At 39.6% G+C, this 24448-nt stretch overlaps 1 protein-coding gene across 1 annotated transcript; it reads left to right on the top strand.

Annotated features, from left to right (window-relative positions):
- The first annotated feature begins 17682 nt into the window (after positions 1–17682).
- On the top strand, positions 17683–23991 carry Npy2r (neuropeptide Y receptor Y2). The gene is made up of 2 exons (XM_051199224.1): positions 17683–17717; positions 22560–23991. The coding sequence occupies exon 2, from the start codon at positions 22607–22609 to the stop codon at positions 23750–23752; it is 1146 nt and encodes a 381-aa protein (XP_051055181.1). The 5' UTR covers positions 17683–17717; positions 22560–22606; the 3' UTR covers positions 23753–23991.
- Positions 23992–24448: the final 457 nt, after the last annotated feature.

The following is a 24448-nucleotide window of genomic DNA, read 5'->3' as shown; positions in this document are numbered from 1 at the left end:
GGTTAAAATGGGTGATTCAGATTTCATATAGGTGCTCTGGATTACAGATGTGTGTTCTGGATAACAGATGTGTGCTCTGGATTACAGATGTTTCTCTGGATTACAAATGTGTCCTCTGGATTGCAGATGGTACTTTGGATTACAGATGTTATGCTCTGGATTACAAGTGGGTGATTCAGACTGCAGATGGGTGCTCTGGATTACAGATGAGTGTCCTGGATAACAGATTTGTGCTCTGGATTACAGATGTGTACTCTGGATTACAGATGTTTACTCTGGATTACAGAGGGATGCTCCATATCACATATAAATTACAGATAATGCAGCATTTTAAGTGGGTTCTGAAGAATCAGAGTCAAGTTTTCAAGCTTGTGTGGCAAATGTGGTAACCACTGAGCCCTCACCCCAGCAATGCCCCTTTTAAATGTGCCATTTGAGTTCTGTGTTGTTATTTTTAGTCATTTGGACCAAAGGACAAAGAAACCCAAAGGTTTTCTCCTATGGTTCAGTTTTCAAAGAGACTACTTGAGTCATAAAAACAAAGCAGTGAGAGTGAAGTAAGAGTCTCCCATGGGACCTGAGGCCATTGGATCTGCTGCGGAGGGTAGGAGTGACCCTCTCGTGTGCAAACTTACACATGGGTCTTATGTACACACTTATTCCAAGTTCCTAACAACTAATGTAGGCTGATAAGTATAGGAGAAATAACTACACGGAAGATACATTGAAATTTTTATTTTAAGAAATACTAGGAACTAGGTGGGTAATTAATTGAGATCTATTTTTAAATTTCTCAGGACTATTTCTGTTGAAATAAACTTTATAAGTACACAGCTACTTAAAATAATATTTAATTTAAGAAAACTGAAAAAATGATGAAGGAAAAATCAGTATTATTTACACAGAATAAATATTGTTAGTTAATTGGGGGGGGTAACTTATTCTTTTTTTTCATTGTCATGTTCAAATATATATGATTATTATATAGACACAGTTTTATGTCTTGGTTTTAAAATGAATTTAATTTTATTATAAACATTTCCATGTTTTTATTTGTATTTCCCAGTAAGTGAAAATATAATATTTAAGTGCCTATTGTTTATAAGTATCATGATGTTAGACAAACCTGTGATTGTGTGTTTAAGTTTAAATACTACATATAGCTTGGGCTACTATGTGTCTTTCCTACTTCCCTTTGTGTGCCTATATTTTTCTTCTTCTCTGCTTCTCTCTCTCTCTCTTCCCCTTCCCTCCCTCCCTCCCAACCCTTTCTTTCCTTTTCCTTTTCTTTTGTATCATTTTTATCTACTCAAAGAGTTTACATTAATATGCACAATAATGAGGTTTATTATAGCCTCTTCGTAGGTGTCATTACACTCTCCTCTCGGTTGCCTGTCTCTGTTTCCCCCTCCTGCACTCATATTCTCCCATTACCCCTCTGTCTGTTTCGCTTTCCTCTCTCTGCCCTTACATTATCCCATTAGCCCTCAGTCTGCTTCCATCCCTCCTCTATGTTCTTGCATATATCCCAGTACTCCGCTTCCTTCCATCTGCTCTTACATATATTTCATTATCCCTCTGTTTCTCCCCCCTACAAAATCTCTTCCTTCCATTTTACCTCCTTTCAAGTTTCATAACATACATAAGCACACATGTAAATACACACATATATACAATTACATATGTAAGCATGTATATATAATTTTAAATCTTGTTTCCTGTGTAAGACCAAACATGCAGTATCACTTTCCTGTACCTAGCTTATTTCACTTGAGCATATTGATTTCTAGTTCTACCCATTTTCCTACAAGTCTCATAATCTCGTATTTTATGGTTACAGAGAATTCCACTGTGCATGCTGCACGGTTTCTTTCTTCATTTCTCTCTTGATGTCCATGAAGACAGGATCCATCCCCTAGTTACTGTGCATAGTGCAGAATAAATGAAGATGCACAAGTCTCTGGCACATGTTGACTTAAAGTCTTTTAGGTTTGCAACTGAATGGTATAGCTGTGGAATAAGTAGTTCTAACTTTTGGGGTTTGTACAGTAGCTGCACAAGTTTACAAGTCCACCAGCAGAGGATATTGTCAGAGTTCACTTCTTGGACCTCCTTGGACAACAGCCATTGTAATTAGAGTGGGATGGATTCTGAAGAAAAGTTTGAATTTGTACGTCCATGATGGCCAAGGATGCTGAGCACTTTGAAAAGAAAATTTAAAAGATAGATTTCATTACGTGTGTGTGTGTGTGTGTGTGTGTGTGTGTGTGTGTGTTTGAATGCATATGTCCACAGGGCTAGAGGTGTAGGACTCTCCCTGGAGCTGGAGATCCAGGCAGTTGTGAGCCACCTGACATAGGCTCTGAGACCCAGTCTCAGGTGCTGTGCAGGAGTTCTTAACTGCTGACCCACCTGCCCCTAAACCTGTTGAGCACTTTTTAAAAATATGTGATGGTTATTTGTATTTCATCCTTTGAGAACTGCTTGTCTGGTTCAATAGATAATTTTTGAGGTGGATGGTCTGCCTCTTTAGCATTCAACAGATCTTTTTAAATCCTGGACACTAATGTCCTTTCTGCTGTGTAGCTGTGAAGATATTTTCCCCATTCTGCTGACTGTGTCTTCCACTCTTCTGATCAATTTCTCTTTGCTATGCAGAAGGTTATAAATTCATATAATATCATTTTTTAATTCCTGTCATTATTTCCTATGCTAACAGAGCCCTTTTGAAGTGAATTCTTGCCTGTGCCTGCATCTTGTCATTCTCTGTTTCAAATTTTTGGGCCTTATATGAAACTCCATGGTCCCCTTTGAACTGATTTGTATGTTTATGAAGAATGGGATATATAAGTCTAGTTGAGTTATCCATAAGTGCAAAACTCCTTTTGACTTCACCCTTTATAGAGAATTTGATCCTTTTTCAAAAAGTAAGTGGCTCCTGCCAACTGTGTGGGTGTATTTCTGGGTCCTGTGTAATATGCCACTGTTTTACATGCCTGTCTTTGTCTTTTCACTATAGCCATGATGTTTGTATTATTATGGCCTATAGTATAATTTTCAGATGAAGTTATTATACCTTCAGCATTGCTCTTTCTATATAACATTGCTTTGGCTATTTGGGTTTTATTTTGTGATTTCATATGAATTTTAGGATTATTTTTCTAGTTCTGAGGAACATCCTTGAGAGTTTTGAGGGGAAATTGCATTAAATCTATAGATTGCTTTGGTGTAGTCATTTTACATCTCTAATAATGCCAATCCTTGAACATGAGAGGTCTTTACAACTTAGAATGTCTTATTTTGTTTCTTTTTTCAGTGTCTTAGTATTTTCATTGTGGAAACATTTCACCTCCTCCACTAGGTTTATTTGAAGATATTATTATTATTATTATTATTATTGTGGGGAACTTTGAATAATGGGCTTTTTTCCCTAAGCAATTTTGTTACTGATGTGTAGAGAAACTAATGTTTCTTTTTTCTTTCTTTCTTTGTGTGTGTTTGTGTGTCTATGTGTGTGTGTGTTAATTTTGTGTCTGCCACTTTGTTATGAGCACTTTCTTGCCAGCTATGTGAGCCCCAAATAAACACAGAAACACTGTATTAATTATAATGCTGTTGGCCAATGTCTAGAGCTTCTTATTGGCTAGCTATATCTTAATAATTAACCCATAATTACTAATATATGTATTTCTACATGGTCTTATCTTACTGAGAACTCTAGACTCAAGCGTCCTCTCCTCCTGTGATCATATTGTGACTACATCTTACATTTCCCTGAATCTTCCACCTCTCCTAGTCCCGCCTATCTTGTTTCCTTATTGGAAAACAGTGCCTTATTCATTAACTGATAAGAGAAATATATTTACAGAATGACATCTCCCATCAACTTTTCTGAAGCTGTTTACCAGACCTGAGGGTTTTAGTGGAGTCACTCTGGTCTTTACTGAAGATCATTTCATGCAAATAGGCATAATTTGACTTCTTTTCCTGTTTAAATTCATTTTATTCCTTCTACTTCATTGCTCTAGATAAGATTTTCAGCACTATATTTAATAAGAGTGGAGAAAATAGGAATCCATGGTCTTCTTTGAGGTTTTAGAGGAAATGTTCTCATTTTTCTCTATCTAGTATAATGATGTCTATATGTTTGTTAATATGGCCTTTGTTATGCTGTTGCATGTTCCTTTTACACCTAGTGTCTATGGGATGGCTACCATGAAGGGATGTTGACCCTTTTCTGCATGTGTTTACATGAACATATGATTTTTGTATTTAAGTTTAATTATATATTACATGGAATGTATTGATCCTTGTATCACTAGAATGAAGTCTCTTGGTCATGGGGTTTGCTCATATCAATGTGTTAATAATTCAATTTGCCAGGATTTTGTGGAAATAATTTCTCAGGGAAACTGACCTATGGTTTTCCTTCTTTGTAGTACTTATTCACTTTGGGTATCAGAATAATGCTGACTTCACAGAAGATGATCTTTAGTGTCCCTTCCCCTTCTGTTTTATGCAACATTTTGAAGAATGTTGATGTAGGCTGTCATTTTAAGATTTGGTAGGATTTGGCAGTGAATCTGTCTAGTCTTCGCCTTTTTGTGTTGAGGGATGTTTTTACTACTTTTTCAGTTTCTATGAATAATATAGATATATTTAAGATGTTTACATCTTCTCAATTTAATCTTGGTAGGTCAAATATATTTAGGAACATTGTTTATGTCTTCTAGATTTTCCACTTTGGCAGAGAATATAATATTTCAAAGTAAGCATGGCTTATGCTGATGAGCCACCAGACTCTGCAATTCCTCACATCTCCACCTGGAAACCTACATGCACAACAACTCTTACTTCCTATTTCTAACCAATTATTCATAAACTAATGCTTTTAATCACAGGCATCGCTACACACTGAGTTCCAGAAGGGTTTAACATAATCAGAAGGCATGTATTATGAGCTAATGATGATTTATTTTATTGCGTTGTGTTCCAGCAAATATATGGCAGGAATTGGTACCCTGCAGGTACCAATCCAAAGCAACTATGACTTCTCCTAAAATATCTAATATCACATATACTTATGTGAAGCTGCTCTGAGGATCTGGGGTTCTTCACCATAAAAACTGAGGATGATGGGTTTAGAATTTTCTAAGGATGCATTTGCTTTACATATTCAATGGCATGCACTTAAAGTAAGCATCAAGTATTATCAACATGTATAGGCAGTTTTTTTTTGTCAATGGGATCAAACAAAATGTTATGCTTAAATTATGATGAAAATATATGCTATTTTAAAATTTAAATGATGCTTTCCTTTATATAAAGTAGTAGATATGCTCTTCTTTTGGGTCTAGAAAAGCTAAGCGGCTTCATTGACTTTCAGGTGCCTCTTCTAATACTAATATGTACCTCTAACTACATAGTTGAGAAAATTAAGACTCAGAGAGAGTGAATGACATCACAGGCTGTGTGTCCTCCAAGACTAAATGCTGTGCATTGTTCAGTAAGTTGGTGACTAGAGCACCCAATCTCAACTCTTCCTGACTGACAGTACTCAATGAGAGCAGTGTTGAGAAGGTACCAGTTATACATGGGAGTTGGCAATCAAGGAGCCCCATTTTATTTTTTTAACCAGGGAGAATATTTTAGAAAATCAATGTAGGGGTAGAATATTAGAATTGCAGGTATTCTGATTTTTTCCCCTCTTCTTGGTCCTGTTTAATAGATGTATTAATCAAATGAACTGTGTCTGAAATACAGAGAAAGATGAAGATGTATGCTGTTGTCAGTTTTCTTCTTTCCATGGACACATATATTCTCTTATTCAGATGTACAGATTGTATTTCCTATTCTTTTCTTAGAGGCTGGTTTTAGAGACCAGTTTCATCAATGAATGGACAGAAGAGGTGATCTGGTACCTAGGAGGTTTCTGCTTGGACCTTTTGAGCACTCTCCCATAGAAGGTTCTCTCCCTGGGAAATCAAAGGCCATGTAAATATGAATAACTATGAGACAGACACATTTGGAGAGAGAAAAATGTGCAGTCAACCTCAACCAGGGCCAGACCCTGGGGAAAACTGTCATCTCAGAGAACCCCACAGGTCTCTTTCTCCATCTGCTTCCACATGAATGTAGATGAATTGTCCAGTTCAGGCCTCCCTGAATTTCTCACCTGTAATAAGCAACATAAAATATTGAACTTGGAAGGCATTGCCAGGCAAGAAAGCAAGCAAGCAAGTGGTCATGTGTTCTCTGATTCTCATGAACATAATTGTGGGAGCCCCAAAATAAGTTGACTGGCCAAGAAAAGACAATGAGTTTATTATTTACTATTGACTAGAACCTAGCATCTACAAAGTTATGCACAACTTTACAGAGTATTAGATTTAATTAGTGCCACATATAGATGTAACTTATTTCAGACTGGTTGAAAACATAAGCTTGCAACTTGTGACTTCATTCCACAGTGGAAAAGTTCCTGATTTTCCATATAGTATCCTACCCAGAATTCATTCTTTCACTGACTGCATTGCTGGTGCCTTCTATCAATTTTTAAAATCTTTGAAATATGTGCCCTATATAATATGACTTACTTTAATTACTGCCTGCAGCTTTGAAATTGTGTGATTAATTGTTCATCACTGTGGGGATTACTTTCCCTCCTATCACACTACTCAATTAGGTACAGCAGAAGTAGATGTTTCCAAGTAGAAATGGAATCAGAGTGCTCAGTAGAACCACAATAAGCTTCTATCTAGAAATATTGAATACAGTTATCTCCTCCAGAAAACATTTCTCTAGTCCTTCTCACATGCAATATACATTAGAAAGACAAACAAACAAAAGTCTCCTTTTTAAAAACAGGGCATCCAAATCTGTTGTCTCATAGGCTACAAGGAATGAGGAATCTCCATTGGTTTATATATATCTTTATTCAAAAGTCTGACACTACAGTTTGGAATGTGAATGTCCTCCAATGTCCATATGCTGAAGACACAGGTGGCCCTTGTGGTACTATTGTGAGGTAGTGGAGTCTCTAGTGGATAGAGTCTAGTGGGAGGAAGTTAGGGCTTCTGAGCATGGCCTTGAAGGGCTTACTGAATCCTGGCCTCTTTTCTTTTTCTATTATTTAGGCCTAGAGCCACCATGATTGCTCAGCTCTTGTTGATTATGTGTTCCTGCCATGATGTTCCACCTGACCAGTGGCCCAGAGCAATTTGGCCCATCAGCAAGGATTGAAACTTCAGAAACTAGGAGCTCACATAACCCTCCCCCCTTTTAGATTGTTTAGCTGGTGAAGTTTTACAGCAATAGAAAGCTATCTTACATATATATATATATATATATATTGTGAAGGCTATTTTTGGTTGTCAGCTTGACTACATCTAGAATTAATAAAACCCAAGAGACTGGGTACACCTATAGGAGATTTTTTTTCTTAATTAAATTATGTGAAGTAGGAATCTCCACTTTTAATCTGGAACTTCTGATGTGGGAAGATAAACCTTTAATCTAGATTTTTTTTTTTTTGAGGTGGGAGGATCCACCTTTAATATGGGCCAGTTCTTATGCAGGCAAAAGTTCCTTTCATCTGCTGTATTTCACTCTTACTGGCAAGTTCATTCCTTCCCTAGCATTAGAGCCTACTTTTATGGAATTCTAGGATATACCGAAGACTAGCTGAGACATCCAGCCCTGTAGACTGAACAACTACTGGATTATTAGACTTTCCATTGGTAGACAGCTATTGCTAGACTATCTGGACCATGGGCTGTAAGTTACTCCAATATATATTCATTCTCTAAGTTCTGTTCCTCTAGAGACATTTGGCCATGTGATCAGCATTCTAAAGACCTTCACAAACAGTCTTCCAGTGAACACTAAGTGAATATTTCTTTATAGGAGCTTTGGTCAGGGAAATGCTTGTGTGAGTTTTACATGATTATTTCCAATAAAAAGTAGTGGGTCATGAAACACATCTGGGTTTGCCTTACTCATGCTTTGCAAGTTTTACCTTGAATAATCTATTTCTCAATTTCACTGTGATAGGTGAAAATTTTGTTCAATCCCTTCTCTTCTCATCCTTCCACTGAAAGTTAGCATTCTTTGAATTCACTCTTTCTAAAAATTTAAATTTAAATTTGTTTTTACTATATGGCTGAAAATATATAATAAATTCTGCCTCCATATGCTTTATAAAGATAAACATTTATTGTGAATAATTGAAATTCCTAAAAGGGGTCTGTTTCTTCATCCACTGGTCTCCGTGTTTCAGATTATCTGACAAAAATTTGCATTGATTAAATTTTGAATTCTACACAAAAGTGTCCCTTCATTTGAATTTGAACCAGAGATCATTTACATTTAAATACTCTTTTAGAAATAGTTTTTCACCATTTCAGATCTGTTTGCATGATCAGTGAGAGATAAAAGTCTCAGCAAAATGTTCATATGTTGCTTACAATCTGGCTTAATTACTTTGAATCTGCAATTAAAAATTCAAAACAGAAATAAAACCTCCAAATCCACAGAAACAAGAAAAATCACAGCAAGTTATACTTAATGCCCATTTTAAGATTTAGCATTTTACTTTGAATGACTAGATGTTTTCCTTTTTCTTGAATGAGACACCTGCCTTCATAACTTACATTCATACAAAATATGACTATAATAAATAGGCAAAAATAATCTAGAAACTCTCTATGGCATTTGTGAGATTCATTTCTGGTTCATTCACCTTTCACTACAAAATGTTCCAATTTCATGTTTAAAAAGGAGATAAACCTATTGTCTTTCATCAGAACAAATTATTAAACTATTTGCAATAAGTTTTTAAAATCTTTTATAAGTATATATGTGGTATATGTGTGAACACCCTCCCACATCCACACACACACCATACACACACACACACACACACACTACATGTGTGTGGAGGTCATAGCACAGCCTGGGAGGTAGGCTATACTTTCTTCTTTTTCTAAAACAGAGTTTCTTGTTATTTGTGGCTGCACACACCTGGTTATGCACACCTGGATATACACACCAGGCTATACACACCTGGCTGTATAGATCTGGCTGTACACATCTGGTTGTACACAGCTGGCAATGCACACCTGGCTGTACACATCTGGCTATACAAATCTGGCTGTACACACCTGGCTGTATACACCTTGCTATACATACCTGGCTATACGTATCTGGCTGTGCATACCTGGCTATCCACATCTGGCTGTATACATCTGGCTGTACACATATGGCTGTATATATCTGGCTATACACACCTGGCTGTACATACCTGGCTGTATACGCCTGGCTTTACACATCTGGCTGTGCACACCTCCCTGTATACACCTGATTGTATACATCTGTTTGTACATACCTGGCTAACTGACCCATGGACTTCCAGGCATGCTTCTGTATCTGCCTTCCTTCTCCCTATAGATGTACTAAGAATACAGACAGCTGCTGGCTACTGTGTCTGACTTGATATGGTTTGTAGGGATCTGAACTCCAGTCCTTCTACTTGAGCAGCAAAGGCATTACCCACTGAGTCATCTCCTAGTCTTTCAATGAGTTTACAAAAAAAGGGAGATTAATTATAAACAATACAATCCCATAAATTGATCATTTTTATTTTTTTTTCTCTTTTTTTTGACTGTTTTATTTATTTATTTATTTTCTATAACCAAGTCCATTTAAATGAAAACAAGCATTTATAGACAATATTTGGGAATTTGGGTGTCGTTCTTTCCAAACTACTTCCTGCTGGTAAGGGGCGCTGTCATGGGGGATTCTAAGAAGATGCAGAAATCCTGACTATAGTCTGTAAGGCTGTTTTGTCCAGCTGGAGGGACGGAGGGAGGGAGGGAAGGAGGGAGGGAGGGAGGGGAAACTGGGATCGATATGTAAACTAATAAATTAAATTTAAAAAAAAAAAGGCTTTGACTCCAAAATTTAAGTTCAAGGACAAGTTACTGGGGAAAAAGATTTCTAGTTTTGTTTCTACAGAAAATGAAAACCTGTGGATTCCTTCCAGACTAATGTGGTTTGATCAAGCCAGACCACCTGAAACAGAGTACCAGGTGATCCTAAATTGATCATTTTTAAATGTCTCTGATACAACCTAATCAATATTGTTCTGATATTTGCTACATGCTGTTGCCACATGCTCAAGTCTACAGCAGAGCCAGATCCAGGTGGAAATACATCTATCTATGACCAGGTCAAGATCTGTATTTTAATCAAAGTCTATATGTATGTCCAAGCATTATAGTTTTTGTTACAGGAAAATGTTACTGAAACTTTAAGCAGATTTTCTATGAGAAGCACTCACTGATAATCACTGAATATTCACAGTTGGTGTTATATACATTAAACACCACTGCTAAATGCTGTTTCCATCCAGGGACTTGGACAACCCCACCCCCTGGGGAAGGTAACTGCTGTGTACCCTTAGGAACTCCTTTGGCTGCCTGGCTGGAGTTACTGAGCTGTGTCCCAGGATCTTGCTACCCTCTCTCTGGCATCACACCTTTCTTCTCTTGCTCTTCCTCTCCTGTCTGGAGTGGGATGATTCATGTGGTTTACTTCTTTCCTATTTCTGGAAGCAGCTCCCACATTCCATGCCGACTTTGTTCTGCCTGTGATTTAAGTCGGTCTGGCTTGGCTCTCAGGTTATTAAATGATCTCTCAGGAAACCTTGACATTAAAGTGAGCAGAAAACTACTTTTCCAGCAGTCAAGCCAGAGGCCTTTCTCTGAGGAATCCAAACACACTCATTCTCTTTTCCATTTTATCCCTTTATTTTAGTTTCCCTTCAGCTACAAACTTAACCATTTCACTCATGCTCTCCTAAGACCACTGAAATTTTATACTGAACACCATCAACTAGACCAAAAGAAGTTTCAGGAGCAAAGAGAAAGCCAAGCAGCTTCCTCCGTGTTAGGGCTCAGACTATCACAGAGTCAGCATGAAAACTTCTTTTGGTCCAGTTAATGCAACATGAACTTGGCTAAAGAGATAATTTAAAGTATCTCTTTCTCTGCCTGTTCAAATTTATATTACAAAGTTGAATAAGAACAGGAAATAGAAATGTGCTGTAGAGCAGGGATCCTGGAGCAGCAGTTCCTAGAATCTTCTTGCTGAAATCCAGGGAATTCTTTTTCCTGTTCCTTGCCATGTTCTTCCCCTTTCTGGAAGCTCTTCATGATCCTGTAACCGAAGCTGAGAAAAGGCACCTGCACAGCTGATGACTGTGCCAACAGAATGGACCTACTCTCCTTCAGGCTTCACCTCAGTTCCTACCATAAGTCCTAAAAAAATAAATAAAAAATAAAAAATAAAGATAAAGACCCCACAAACCCTGCCAGACTACCCACTAGCAGCTTGATGTTCTCTCTTCCTATACAAGAGCTCCTCTCTCTCTCTCTCTCTCTCTCTCTCTCTCTTTCTCTCTCTCTCTCTCTCTTTCTCTTTCTCTTTGTGTGTTCTTTTGCTCTCTCTTTCTCTCTCCTCATCTAATAATCTATTTATCTGTTTATATATCTATCTAATCTTTCACTTATCTATCATGTATTATCTATCCATCACAAATCATTTATCTGTCATCTATTATCTATCCATCACAAATCTATTATTTATCTATCATCTATGTTTTATCTATCTATGATCCATCTATATCTTTCATCTATTTTCTACCACAAGTCTATCATTTATCATCTGTTCTTCTATCTACCTACCTACCTACCTTTCCCTCTAGTTCCCATCTATAATCTAGAATAAACTTCTCTCTAAAACTCACCCTCTGTGGCCTTTGAATACTATTTTATTTGCATTCATGAGACAATTCCCTGAAAATCGCCAGCTCTGAGAAACTTTGGTGGCTGTCTATTTTTCTGGGACTTTAGCATTCCAAGCCAAACTCACCTATTGAACTCAAATTTACGCTGAACTTTCCTGTCTCAAAAGAACCATATAAGTATATTATAAACATACACAAGATGGCTGACCTGTTCCTCTTTAACAGAATGTATTTATCTAGTTTAAGAACAGGCAACCATTAAAGGAATATATGTTTACATGTGACATATTGTTAGGGTTATTAAGTTTACATAAGAGTAGGGATCAGTTCATTCCTGAAAATTTATACTTGGGTGATCCTGGGTGACAAAATCTTAGACCTACAATGTCCACAGTTTACACTGTCTCTACATAGCCATTTACATTAGCTTGCAAGTTAAGATTAAATTAAAATTCAGTCTCACAGTGGCCCATTTCAAGAGTTCAATAGCCACCTGTGTGTAACTACTTTATTGGAGAGCACAGATACATATCATATTATTATTGCAAAAGTATCTACTGAACAGATGTTTTATTTTCTGGTTTTGTCACTGCTGACTTTTTTTTGTAGCATGCTTATAAATTTCTCTCCACTAAAATAAAAATGAAATTATTTCTGCTTTAGAGAGGCCTTTGCTCTCTGTATGAATGTTAGACTGGAGTAAATCACACCATGCTTTACTTCGTGCAGTAAGCTGAGGCTCTATGATAAAGCTACCAAACTTTTCTTTTGAAATGACAAACTGTTCTCAAATTTGTTTACCCCAGCTGTCTAAAACATCCAAATTATTCCATTAACCAACAGGTCCTTTACTGTAGTTTGACTGTGATACCAATTCAACCAGAAATAAAAATTTAATGACTTATTTGGTCCTCCAAGTGGACCTTATGTTGAAGGGATGTCCTTCAGCTTGCATTAGTGGGAAGAGAAAGAAACTGAGATGCAGGCAAGTCTGGACATGTGGCATGTCCTGAAGGGACTAGGAGGACTCAGCAACTGCTGTTCATCCTTACCTTCTCTCTCCCACCCCCACCCCGGTCTCTCTCTTTGTCCCTTTCTCCTCTTCCTTTTTGATTCCTCTTTCTTGCTGTAAGGAGTACTGATCAAAAGCTTTGATCCTGAACATGTTCTATGCTAACTTGCTGCCCCATCTAAGGCAAAGGAACAAAACCATGAGCCTAAATACATAGGCCCATCCATGGCTAATTTTCTCCAGCATGAGCTGTAGCAATGGAAAGCTAGCACATATGGCAGTCAATCTGTGACTCTTTGGCTTTTATATCTGTATATACTGAGAAGTAGTCAGTGGGGCAAGTTGTCAGTGGGTCAGGGGAAAGTTTGGTGGAGACTTGTTTTAAATATTTGGGGAGATATATCAAATAACAAATAATGCCAGAGTCTATAAGACTGGAGGTTCATGATCTAGACTGCAAATATCTCTTTAGCTAGTCCTCCCTTTCACATTTTACAGTTTCAGTTTTCTACCCACTACACAGAATGATCCAGAAACAAACAGTTCTTTGATGGGAGATGTCATTCTATATATGTTTCTCATACTGGTTAATAATAAAGCACCGCTGGCCAATAGGAAAGGAAAATAGGAGAGACAAGGAGGAAATAGGATGGAGTAAGGAGGAGTCAAGATGGAGAGCCTGGAGAGAACAGAACTGCCATTCCTCCACTCTTCGTAAGAGCACGTGGAAATACATAGAAATGGGTTAATAATTAAGACAGAGCTAGCCGATAAGAAACTAGCACCTGGCCAACAGCATAACATCAAATACAGAGTCTCTGTGTGTTAATTGAGGTTGGCGCGGCGGCAGGACAAGACCAGGCGGTGGGTGGAAAAACCGTACTCCTTACAGTTCTTAAGTTTAAACTGCATGCCATTTGAGTAATATGATGAAATATTGTGCTGTCTTTATCTATCCTTCCCAAGGTATGAGTCATTTTTATGTCTAGTGGAGCCATAATACATCTGCTACCAGTCTGTTTCATTGGTAGCCGCCTCTGTGATGGAGGTGACTGTGTTACTGCTGACATTCCTGTGGGCAAGCACCCTTCATTGTGTAGTCATGGCCCCAAAGTGGAATAGTGATGTGATTCAGATAAGCACAAGAGAGATGATAACTCCTCACCACAAGGAAAAGGACAAGTTAACTACAGTATAATACTCAAGTGAGACATATTCGTAAAACTTTCATTACATTCTATTGTTATAATTGTTCTATTTCATTACTAATTATTGTTATGAATATCTTCTCTGTCAAACTTTTTAAAATTAAGCTTTGCCATGGTTTCAGACGTCTCCAAGAAGATCCCCCATGGGTACTGGGAACTGCCCTGTCCTCTCTGTCCTTTTGTCCCTTTTTTTTTTAATTCTACTTCTATCTGTCTGTCTGCATATTGTCTTATTTACTTTGGTATGCTCACCTGGAATTTTGACCTTTAAGAATCTGGTTTGCACCATTTCATTTCAAAAGATGTTTTATTACATTTACACAAATATGTGTAGGGTGTGTGTGTGTGTAGGTATATGTCTGTCTCTGTGGTGTGTGTAGGTATATGTGTGTAGGTATATGTGCATGTTGTGAAATAATCTTTTTTGTACACTGTGAAGAAATGTCACTTGGATTGGTTTAATAAAAAAGCTAAATGGCCAATAGCTAGACAGGATTTTGGGGGCAGAGATAATACTGGGAAGAAGACAGACAGAGTTGTAATCTGATACAGAGGAAACAGAAACGCAAGAAAAGAAGTAAAAGTCACAAGTCATGTGGCAATATGTAGATGAATAAAAATGGACTAATTAAGTTATAAGAGCTAGTTAGAAACAAGCCTAAGCTATTTTTTGAGCTTTAATAATTAACAAGACGTCTCTTTGTCATTTATTTGAGAGCTGGTTGGTGAGAAAAACTAGCTGTGTGTGTGTGTGTGTATGTGTGTGTGTATGTGTGTGTGTATATGTGTGTGTGTGTGTGTGTGTGTAGGGGTTGACTTCAGATGACTATGTGTAGGAACGGATTATCTCCTTCCACTAGGAGGGAACCTAGCACTCTAATTCAGGTTGTCACACTTGGTGACACTTGCATAACTCTGAGCCATCTCACTGATCTAAGATTTTTTAAGAATATTAATTTTGTTACTTTTAAAAAATGAAATCTGGCCCTATTGAGTATAGAATTTTGCAGGGTACCTTGTTGGAACATAAGAACAGGACTCTGACTTCAGCTCTTGTGTGTGCTTTGTGTTTCTTGTGGTGTGTAAATTCTTACCAATTTCTGCTGTCTTCCACAATCTGACCATGAGAAACACATGCTATAGGCCTTAGGTATGTAAGCGTTTGGGTTTTTATCTTCTCCCTATTTGAAAAGAGTCAACACCTCTTCTGGAAAGTTATGTATTTGTCCAAAGAACTAAACTACCCAACAAAAGAGAAATTAGATCTGATAACTTGGTCCTGTTTCCATTTCGAATAATAATCACTAGTTCACCAATTTCTCAGGTGTGTGGCTTTTGATCAGAGTGGCTCAGTGTTCCTAATGTTTTGTAATATCTATGCCTTAAAGGACTTTACTTAGGATCTGAATGGGCAGTGTCATGAGTTGACATGATAATGTTGATAATCTGTTACTCTGTGCAGTGAATCAGTTCCAATTCTAAATGTTCCTAAAAGGCATGAGTCATGGAGGTCTTTTGTGATCATTGGAGTTGCTGATCAGAGTGTATGGAACCATATTAATCTTTTAAGATATCAGCATGGCTGTAAAGAAGTGAGCTCAGTATTCATACACAGTCACTTGCTTCGAAGCTTTTGAAAGCCAATAATATAAGAGAGAAGAGTATGTTCTGCAATCACTGCCAGAGAAATGGGTTAAAGGCCTAAGAAACAATTACCTTCAGTAGCACTGTTCACCAGCTTTCTTGGATACTTGCTTCTGTGGTTATTGTCTAAACCTGTGCTTCTCTTTTGAAGTTTAACTTGTTAGACACATGAAGTACAATCTGCACCCTCCCAATAATCAAATGTATGAAAAGCTGGCTCCGATGGCGCCACAAGCAACCCAATTCCATACGAGGCTAAGCAGGTTCAAGGCTGGCCTGGGATATAGAGAGAAGGGTGGGCCAGTCTGGGAAACTCAATAAGACACTATCCTCAAATAAAGCAAGCAAACAAACAAATTGACAAAACACAAACAAACAAAAACAAAAACACAGAGAAAGTGTGAAGCTGAAGTTCAACAGCAGAGTACTCACAGCATTTATGGAGCATGGGATCCACAAACAAAAGAAAAACAAACCCACAAGAAAACAAAAACAAAAACAAAAAACATGAAATCTGTTCACTTAAAGCTGATGTGAGAGCAAGAGGTATTTCCCTACATTAAAAATACTTACAAAAGGACCTTAAGAGGAGCTTGTAAAACATCATGCCTATTTCCGGGCCTATTTACTTTTATGTACTGGCAATTGAAAAGCCCGAAGAGCACTGTTTTATAGAGAACTTCTCTAGCGTGATATCACATGAACTGAAGATTGATATCAGATTACATGTCTTATAAATGAAGTATGACTAGGGTGTGTGATTTTCATGGGTCACTGGACGGAAAACCCTTCCCAAGTGAGAGGAGTAATTAATGTGTGGGGGAGTATTTATTATCTTTTAAAAACAGTCAAGTATAACTTTTTATTTTAGATAGAGAAATCTAATCTTAACCAAATTATCTTTTTGCACAATTGAGAGAAATTCCAAGAACCAGTATGATCATCTTCATTTCGGATTTTTTTTTTTTTTTTTTTTTTTAATCTAACGAATTGTGCAAGGATGGCAGACAGGGAATTTGGGTAGGGTCCAAACCAGAGGAAACTTGTACTCCTTGCTCCTTTAGCATCTTTGGGCAGTGTTGGATCCAAGGGTAAAGACTTTTGAAATCAACTAAGAAAGGCCGCTGTACTGAAGACCCACTGCCCTCCTCAGCTTCCTTCTGAAAGACAGCTTTTGGAGGTCAACCTCAGGGACACCTGGAGTTTGTGATCTGAATCAGATCCATCAGCACCTCCTGGGGAAGCTGCATCCTGACCACTAGGTTCTGTGCTTTTTTACCTTCCCACAACAGCCCGCTCCTGCGCCCCGCGCTCTGGCCAGGAATGCTGGCTGTTTGTCCTTGGGATCCAGCTCCTGCTAAGGGCTGGCTTTCCACCTTCTCTCCTCTCCACCAGGAAACTAGTTGCTCAGAGTTGGATTCCCCCGGGGGGCCTTGAAATGCTGAGCCTTTCTCTAGTTTGACTTCCACAAGCTCCTGACGTCTGGCCCTTCCTCACGTAGCAGGGGACCACAGCACTCTCCCCGCAGCAGCGAGGAATCGCTCCTGCCTCCGACTTTCCTTTGCAGATTTGATGAACTCTAAGTAGAGAGCGGGTAGCAGCGGCAGCTGGGAGTGGTGGCCACGTGCGATGGGACGCTGCGCTGCTTAAGGTGCAGATGCACGGGACTACCCGGGTGGCATATACTCTCTCTGCACCTCTGGCTACGGGAACTTATCTGGCTCACTCCCCAGCGAGGCCATCTCTCCGCAATCCTGGTACCTGTGATCTTTCTTCCAGGCTTGGGTTCGCCAGCACTTCCATATCCGACTCTCCTCCCTCCCCCACTCCCTCATTCCCTGGGCTCTACACCAAGCAGAGCAGGGTCTCCGATCCAGTGGCCTTAGAGTTACAGAGATAAGCCAGACAGCAACAGCGTTGAACAGCTCCAGCTCCAGCTCTGTGCTCTGCTTCCTGCTCATCTGCTCACGCTGTCCCACACAGAATCGGACCTGCTTTGGGCACCTCCTGGCTTCTTCATCTCAGCTGAAACGCAAGGGCCAGCACAGTAAGTTCAAACTCCACTTCTGCTTCAGACTATGAACAGCCCCCAGGGAACCCGGGGTCCTGTCCTGGGAACAGGGCTTGGGGAAGTGATTCTAAAGGGAGTCTCCACTCAAGTTTGGGTGGAGCAGGGGACCTAAAGGGGTTAGTACTACTCATGCTTTCTTCTTTTGCTAGACTTTTTCTTTTCTACTGAAGGTTCATGTCTGTTCCTTGATCAAGCACTACAGTCTGAGACACTTAGACAGGATTCTGCTGCCTCTTGAGAGACAGAGAGAGAGAGAGAGAGAGAGAGAGAGAGAGAGAGAGAGAGAGAGAGAGAGAGAGAGAGAGAGGAAAAGAAGGATAAGGAAAGAAAGCACCTTCTAAAGTGAAAAATCATGTTGGATTTTCCAAACCTGTTCAAAAACAGACATTTATTTAGGCTTTCATTCATTTCTCTAAGATGGGATCACCCACTAATAGAAATCTATGGTTGTGTGGCAGGAGGTGACACTGATGACCAGTCATAATGACCGGTCGGGACCAGGGTCCAGTCATTAAAATCTCAGTGGTGTGCAGGAGACAACACTACTGTAATAGAAAGAAAGTACAGAAAGAGAAGCTATTGCAGACGTTTATATGATCCATCCATCACTGCACTGAAGCAGAGACTCATGCCTTGCCTGTAGCATTGTTAAATCCCCATCTCCCCTCACAGAGGGACTAACAGGTGTGTAGCATAGTGTCTGGGGTTCTTCCTGGGAAAACATTCCTGGAAAGGGGTTTTGATAGGATGTCAAGCTTTGTGCACCTGAAGTGATTCTGTCTCAGAAATAACTTGCAAACCCACAGATTTCAGCATGCAGTCAAAGCTTGTCTGAGACCTTAGGTCTCAGAAGAAAAAAAAAAAAAAAGAATTCAACTCCTCTTCTTAACAAATCTGCTAAAGGTACACCTGTTTAAGAAAACAGCACAATTCATAGTATTGAGTTTCTTGAGTTTCTCTGCCTGCTTGCGGCTTGAATCACATGTGGCAATATCCACTTGTGTTCTTTTTTCTCTTCTACTTTTCCAGAAGTTCTGTTGTGAATGATAAATTCTGTGTTCAGGTAGCACTTTGCCCCAGCCCAAGGCTAGTACTGTCCCTTAGTACAGCTCATAATGATCACATGCTAATAGCTTGTAGATCAATAACCATTCCTGCAGAGGAGCTGTAAATAAAAGGACTTCAGAGCGAAGAAAATAGAATTGAAAAGAAGGAAATCGTCATTAAATCAAACAGCTCCTCTTGTCAGTGCCCTTCAATCTGGTGCTTACACCCAGTTCCATCTGTACAGCCCTCAATCTTCAACTTTCCGAGCTCTGCTCAACTCCGGCTGACTTGTGTGGTCTGAGTCACTGTGCTCTATAAAGTCAACCTCTTAGTCTGGGGCATGGTGCAGCCTATCAAACACACCATCATCTGAATGCCATGTTTCCATCAATGATGGGGGGTTGGGGTAGTCTGCAATCTTTGGAATGATCTGTCTGAAATGTATGTGGGCCTATGCAGAATGCACCAGTATAGCAAATACAAGTACACAGGAAACTCACAGGCCCTTAGGAGGGGATGGAGGCACACACACACTTGTGTGTATGTGTGGAGGTGTGGCAGGGGGACGGAAATGGATATAAGCTCTTGAGAAAAGTTTCTATGTGGAGTATACTGTCAGGAGATTTAAAAGGTTGCAATCAAGAACTGAATTAAGAGGGTCTTTGGCCAAATTTCTTATAGAAGCAAGTACATGATTCAAGAACATGAAAACAAGTATGAGGCTTCCTTGGCACAGAATGAGTCTTGTGTGCAGTTCTAATCAGGAAAGAACAGGATAGAATGAAACTGTATTTTGTGTTAAACAGTTGGTATTAGTTATTAGTAAAATTGTATTCATGCTTATTTTTACATTGGTTTTGTTCAGTTATTGAGTGTATTTATTGTGTTAGATGGTGCATTTCCCGATTAAACAATGGATCAAGAAGTTCCAGTTTTGGTCTTCAAAGAGATTGCTGTTCTAGGTTGGACAACTGGGTCAATTACAGTGTGTCCTGTGTTGTGGGCAGTGATAGACATGAGCATGAACCTTTTGGCTAACCCAGAAAAGGAAAGGCTCTTGTTCACCACAGGCAGGGTAGAGAGGCATAGGGAAGCCTGAGGTGTTCTAGATTTGGTAGCCATTCAGTATGACACAGTAGCGGGTGCTCACAGCAGTGCCTCTGCACGACTTGAATGCCATACTAAGGAGCCGAGTTTTATTTTAATGGGAGAACAAACAAACAAAAATCCAGCCAGGGATATAGAAGAGAAGGAATCTGTGCAGAGAACTGGTTATATAAGTGTGGGAAGATGAAAACTGAAAGTTAGATCTATCTCAAACCGAGGGGACATAGATAAGTGGCAGTGTGACTGAGACCTTAGAAAGAGGCTACCTGAAGGAAACAACCACACTGGGTCTACAGGGTGGAAATCAGGGCCATGCAAGAGCTGCTGAGGTGCTATCCAGAACACAGAGGGAGGAAGGAGCAAGCAAGTGTTGGTGTCTTCCTTTTTCCTGATTTTTATTCATGTAGTTTTCTTTCAAAAACCTACTTATGTAAATATGATGCGTGTGGGTAGGGTATGTATTATGATGTATGTAATTATGTATTATGTGTGTGTGTGTGCACGTTCAAATGTATAAGTGTGTGTGAGTGCAGGTATTGTGTGTATATAGGTTATATATGTATTTGTGTGGAGGGTATGTGTGTATGGCATATATGATACATGTGTTTAGTTACATGTGTATGCATGAGTTTGTTTATGTGTGTGCAAGTGTGTCATTGCACACACATGGGGTTCAGAGCTCAACTTCAGGTGTGTGTCCTCACTTTCCACCTTGATTGTTTTTGAGACAGGGTCTTGTTCACAAGCATCCACCAGAACACCTGACCAATAAGCTTCTGAAAATTCTCCTGTCTCCATCTTCCATCTTGCGAAGACGCTGGTATTATAGATGTGCATTAAGCATCCAGCTTTAATGGGCTCTCTTCATATCTCCATACTTGCATGGCAAGCTCTTTATTCACTGAGCCTGCTCTTCTAACCCCTCCTGATTTTTAATTACCTCCAAGTGCCTCCCACTGCTTAAACCCAATGAGCATCCTGATAGCTTGGGAGCCTGAAAGTGAGGGCTCTGTGCAGGTCACTGATACAGAGCAAGACAGAGGCAGAAAAGATGGGCAGTGGAGTGGGGGTACACAGGGTCAGCCAGCATTGTTTGTGAGCTCAATAAACAAGATTCATCTACCAACAGTAGTAGATTAATGTAAAAAAATCATTAAAAGATCTCCTAAATTAATAGCAGAAGCCTTTTTTTATGATGTGTATATTCACAAGTATTACCACTAGGGTAATGAATCTGGGTGTTTTTATACACTTTACAATGAATTTACAGTAAAAGCAATGCATATTTTAAGCAATCTAGTGTCTTAATACCCAGTAGGATTCTCCCTTCAGGATACAGGTTTGCAACAGCTTGTTGAATACACGTCCCAGTAAATGTCAGAACCAACATGGTTAATTGTGCATGACTTTGCCTGTGAAGCTTATGGATTAATGAAGCAAAGCAACAGAAGGAAATTTAGAAATAAGGTGCATGACTGTGAGAATAAATATGGCAAGAAACTGAACCAAACAAAATCAGTTCTGTAGAAATGATGATAAGAGATATATGGGAGGGAGAGGATGGAGACCAATCTTGGGGAATCTTTAAAGCATGAGGGAAACAAGAAAACCTAGAATGCCATCTCCCTTTTAAACTTTCAGGCCTTTAATTAATGTATTGAGTGTTGCAAATCATACAAGTGAGGAAATTCTGGGGTGTAGGGTAGCACGGAAAGATAGGTGCCCAAACTTCTCTATTTATAAATGTGGGTGGTTGGACTTGGACATGTTTTTAATGGAGAATTTTTGTAGGAAACTGTTCTATGTTGTGTGGGGAGTTATTTTCAGACCTTTAAACACAGCAACAGTTCTACACAGAGCTCCATTTTAAACACCAGGTAGCCAATAAAAAACCAAACAGCAGTGTGGTGTGCTTGCTTGTAATGTTAGTGCTGGAGAGGTAGAAAGTTGGATCTGTGGGTCTCATTGGTGAGAAGGACCAGTTGGTGAATTCCAGGCCAATGGGAAGCCCCATCTCAAAAACCAACATGGATGACACCTGAGAAATTATACCTGAATGAATTCCCACCCAAGTGATAGAGAAGTGACACATCATTTACATATATATTTACTTTGTCCCCCTCCCCCACCACACACACAACACACACAAGGGGCCAGGCACATGGGTACAAGTGAAAAAGTGACTATGTGAGAATCCATTCGGTTTTGCCTTATTTTATTCTCGAAAAATTCAGGCACTCAGCAGGGAAGGGGTCATTTGTCCCTTTTCTATACTGTGTATTGGTGTGTACGTACTTATACGTTTCAAACAGCAAAGAGGGCAAAACTTTCCTCTGAGTTAATTTGTTGATGTCATAGCAATTGCAAAATGGATACATTCTATTACATTCATTTTGCATTAAAATGGAGTCTATTGGCTCTCACATTCATTGTGGGATTGGTTCCCTCCTGTAGAAAAATGCGTTCTTACTGTGGTCACAGTAATTTTACAGACCTGATTTCATCAATCCATAGGTGTGAACAGACTTATTCAGGGGACTTGCTTTGTCGAGTTGTTGTGTGGTCTGCATTGTACAGCTGTCTAGAGGAGCAGTCTAAACCAAAGCAATCCTTCTCAGATGATTGTTTCACTAGTGGTTTCCTATATTTATTTTTTTACTGTAGATTCTTGTGCTGTTGGAAGGCTGAGTGGAACTGAAGTGGTGCTGAAGATGGGTCCAGTAGGTGCAGAGGCATATGAGAACCAGACTGTAGAAGCGAAGGTGGAGCCCTATGGGCCAGGGGACACCACTCCTAAAGGCGGACTGCCCCCTGATCCGGAGCCGGAGCTCATAGACAGCACCAAGCTGGTTGAGGTGCAGGTGGTCCTTATATTGGCCTATTGCTCCATCATCTTGCTGGGGGTAGTCGGCAACTCCTTGGTAATCCACGTGATAATCAAATTCAAGAGCATGCGCACAGTAACCAACTTTTTCATTGCCAACCTAGCTGTGGCTGACCTTCTGGTGAATACCCTGTGTCTACCATTCACTCTTACTTACACCTTAATGGGAGAGTGGAAAATGGGTCCAGTCCTGTGCCATTTGGTGCCCTATGCTCAGGGTCTGGCAGTACAAGTGTCCACAATAACGTTGACCGTCATTGCTCTGGACCGCCATCGCTGTATTGTCTACCACCTGGAGAGCAAGATCTCCAAGCAAATCAGCTTTTTGATTATTGGTCTGGCCTGGGGCATCAGTGCCCTGCTGGCAAGTCCCCTGGCTATCTTCCGAGAGTACTCACTGATTGAGATCATCCCTGACTTCGAGATTGTGGCCTGTACTGAGAAGTGGCCTGGTGAAGAAAAGAGTATATACGGCACAGTCTACAGCCTCTCCACCTTACTAATCTTGTATGTTTTACCTCTGGGCATCATATCTTTCTCCTATGCCCGTATCTGGAGTAAGCTGAAGAACCATGTCAGCCCAGGAGCTGCAAGTGATCATTACCATCAGCGAAGGCACAAAACAACCAAAATGTTGGTGTGTGTGGTAGTGGTATTTGCAGTCAGCTGGCTGCCCCTCCATGCCTTCCAACTTGCTGTGGATATTGACAGCCATGTCCTGGACTTGAAGGAATATAAACTCATCTTCACAGTGTTCCACATTATCGCCATGTGCTCCACCTTTGCCAACCCCCTTCTCTATGGCTGGATGAACAGCAACTACAGAAAGGCTTTCCTCTCCGCTTTCCAGTGTGAGCAGAGGTTGGATGCCATTCACTCAGAGGTGTCTATGACCTTCAAAGCTAAGAAGAACCTGGAAGTCAAAAAGAACAATGGCCCCACTGACTCTTTTTCGGAGGCTACCAATGTCTAAGAAAATAGGGGTGAAAGAACATGGATTGTGACCAGAGCTGCCAATCTGGTTATGAAAGGTGTTCTGACCAGTGCATGCTGACTTCCCATTGTGTTGACAAAAAGCATGGGCAGTCTCATTCCTGGAAAACTGGCTGGTAGAGCTGAGGTGAAAATGAGCAAATTACTATGCTACAATGGTTTGATTACTGATGCTTAGATGGTAGGTTGAATTATGAGTAAAAGAGGGAAATACTTTTGGCTGTTTTCCCAGACTGAAGGAAATCTGAACAAGGAATTGGTATCGGTATAGCTAAAAGGTAGAGAGAGGTAAGTGTTAACCAGAAAGCCCAGTAGGATCTTATTGGGGATGCCATGGACTGCACTGTTCCCTCATCACTTGGTGAAAAGCAGCTGAACAAACAGATTCCCCTAGGGAGCCATAGGCTCTCTTTTATGGTATTTTGGTTTTATTGTCCTTCCTAAGATTCAACACAAATGAGAATGCTATAGGTAAACATTGCTTGTAACTACTGGAATGACTTCAAGAGAACTTCAAGAGAATGAGCAATTTTGCTATACAATTAATATTTTCTCAATGATGGGGAAAATCTTTATACACTCAGTGAGCAATGAACTGTTATTAAAATCAAGTGTACAATTGTTGAATGTTTTTAGAATTCAGTATCACAACCTGAAGTTATTTGAGTTAAAGGAA

Source organism: Phodopus roborovskii, unplaced genomic scaffold, assembly GCF_943737965.1.
Source record: "Phodopus roborovskii unplaced genomic scaffold, PHOROB, whole genome shotgun sequence".
Classification (NCBI taxonomy): domain Eukaryota; kingdom Metazoa; phylum Chordata; class Mammalia; order Rodentia; family Cricetidae; genus Phodopus; species Phodopus roborovskii.
The sequence above is the reverse complement of the archived record's forward strand: the minus strand, read 5'-3'. Positions and strand labels throughout refer to the sequence as shown.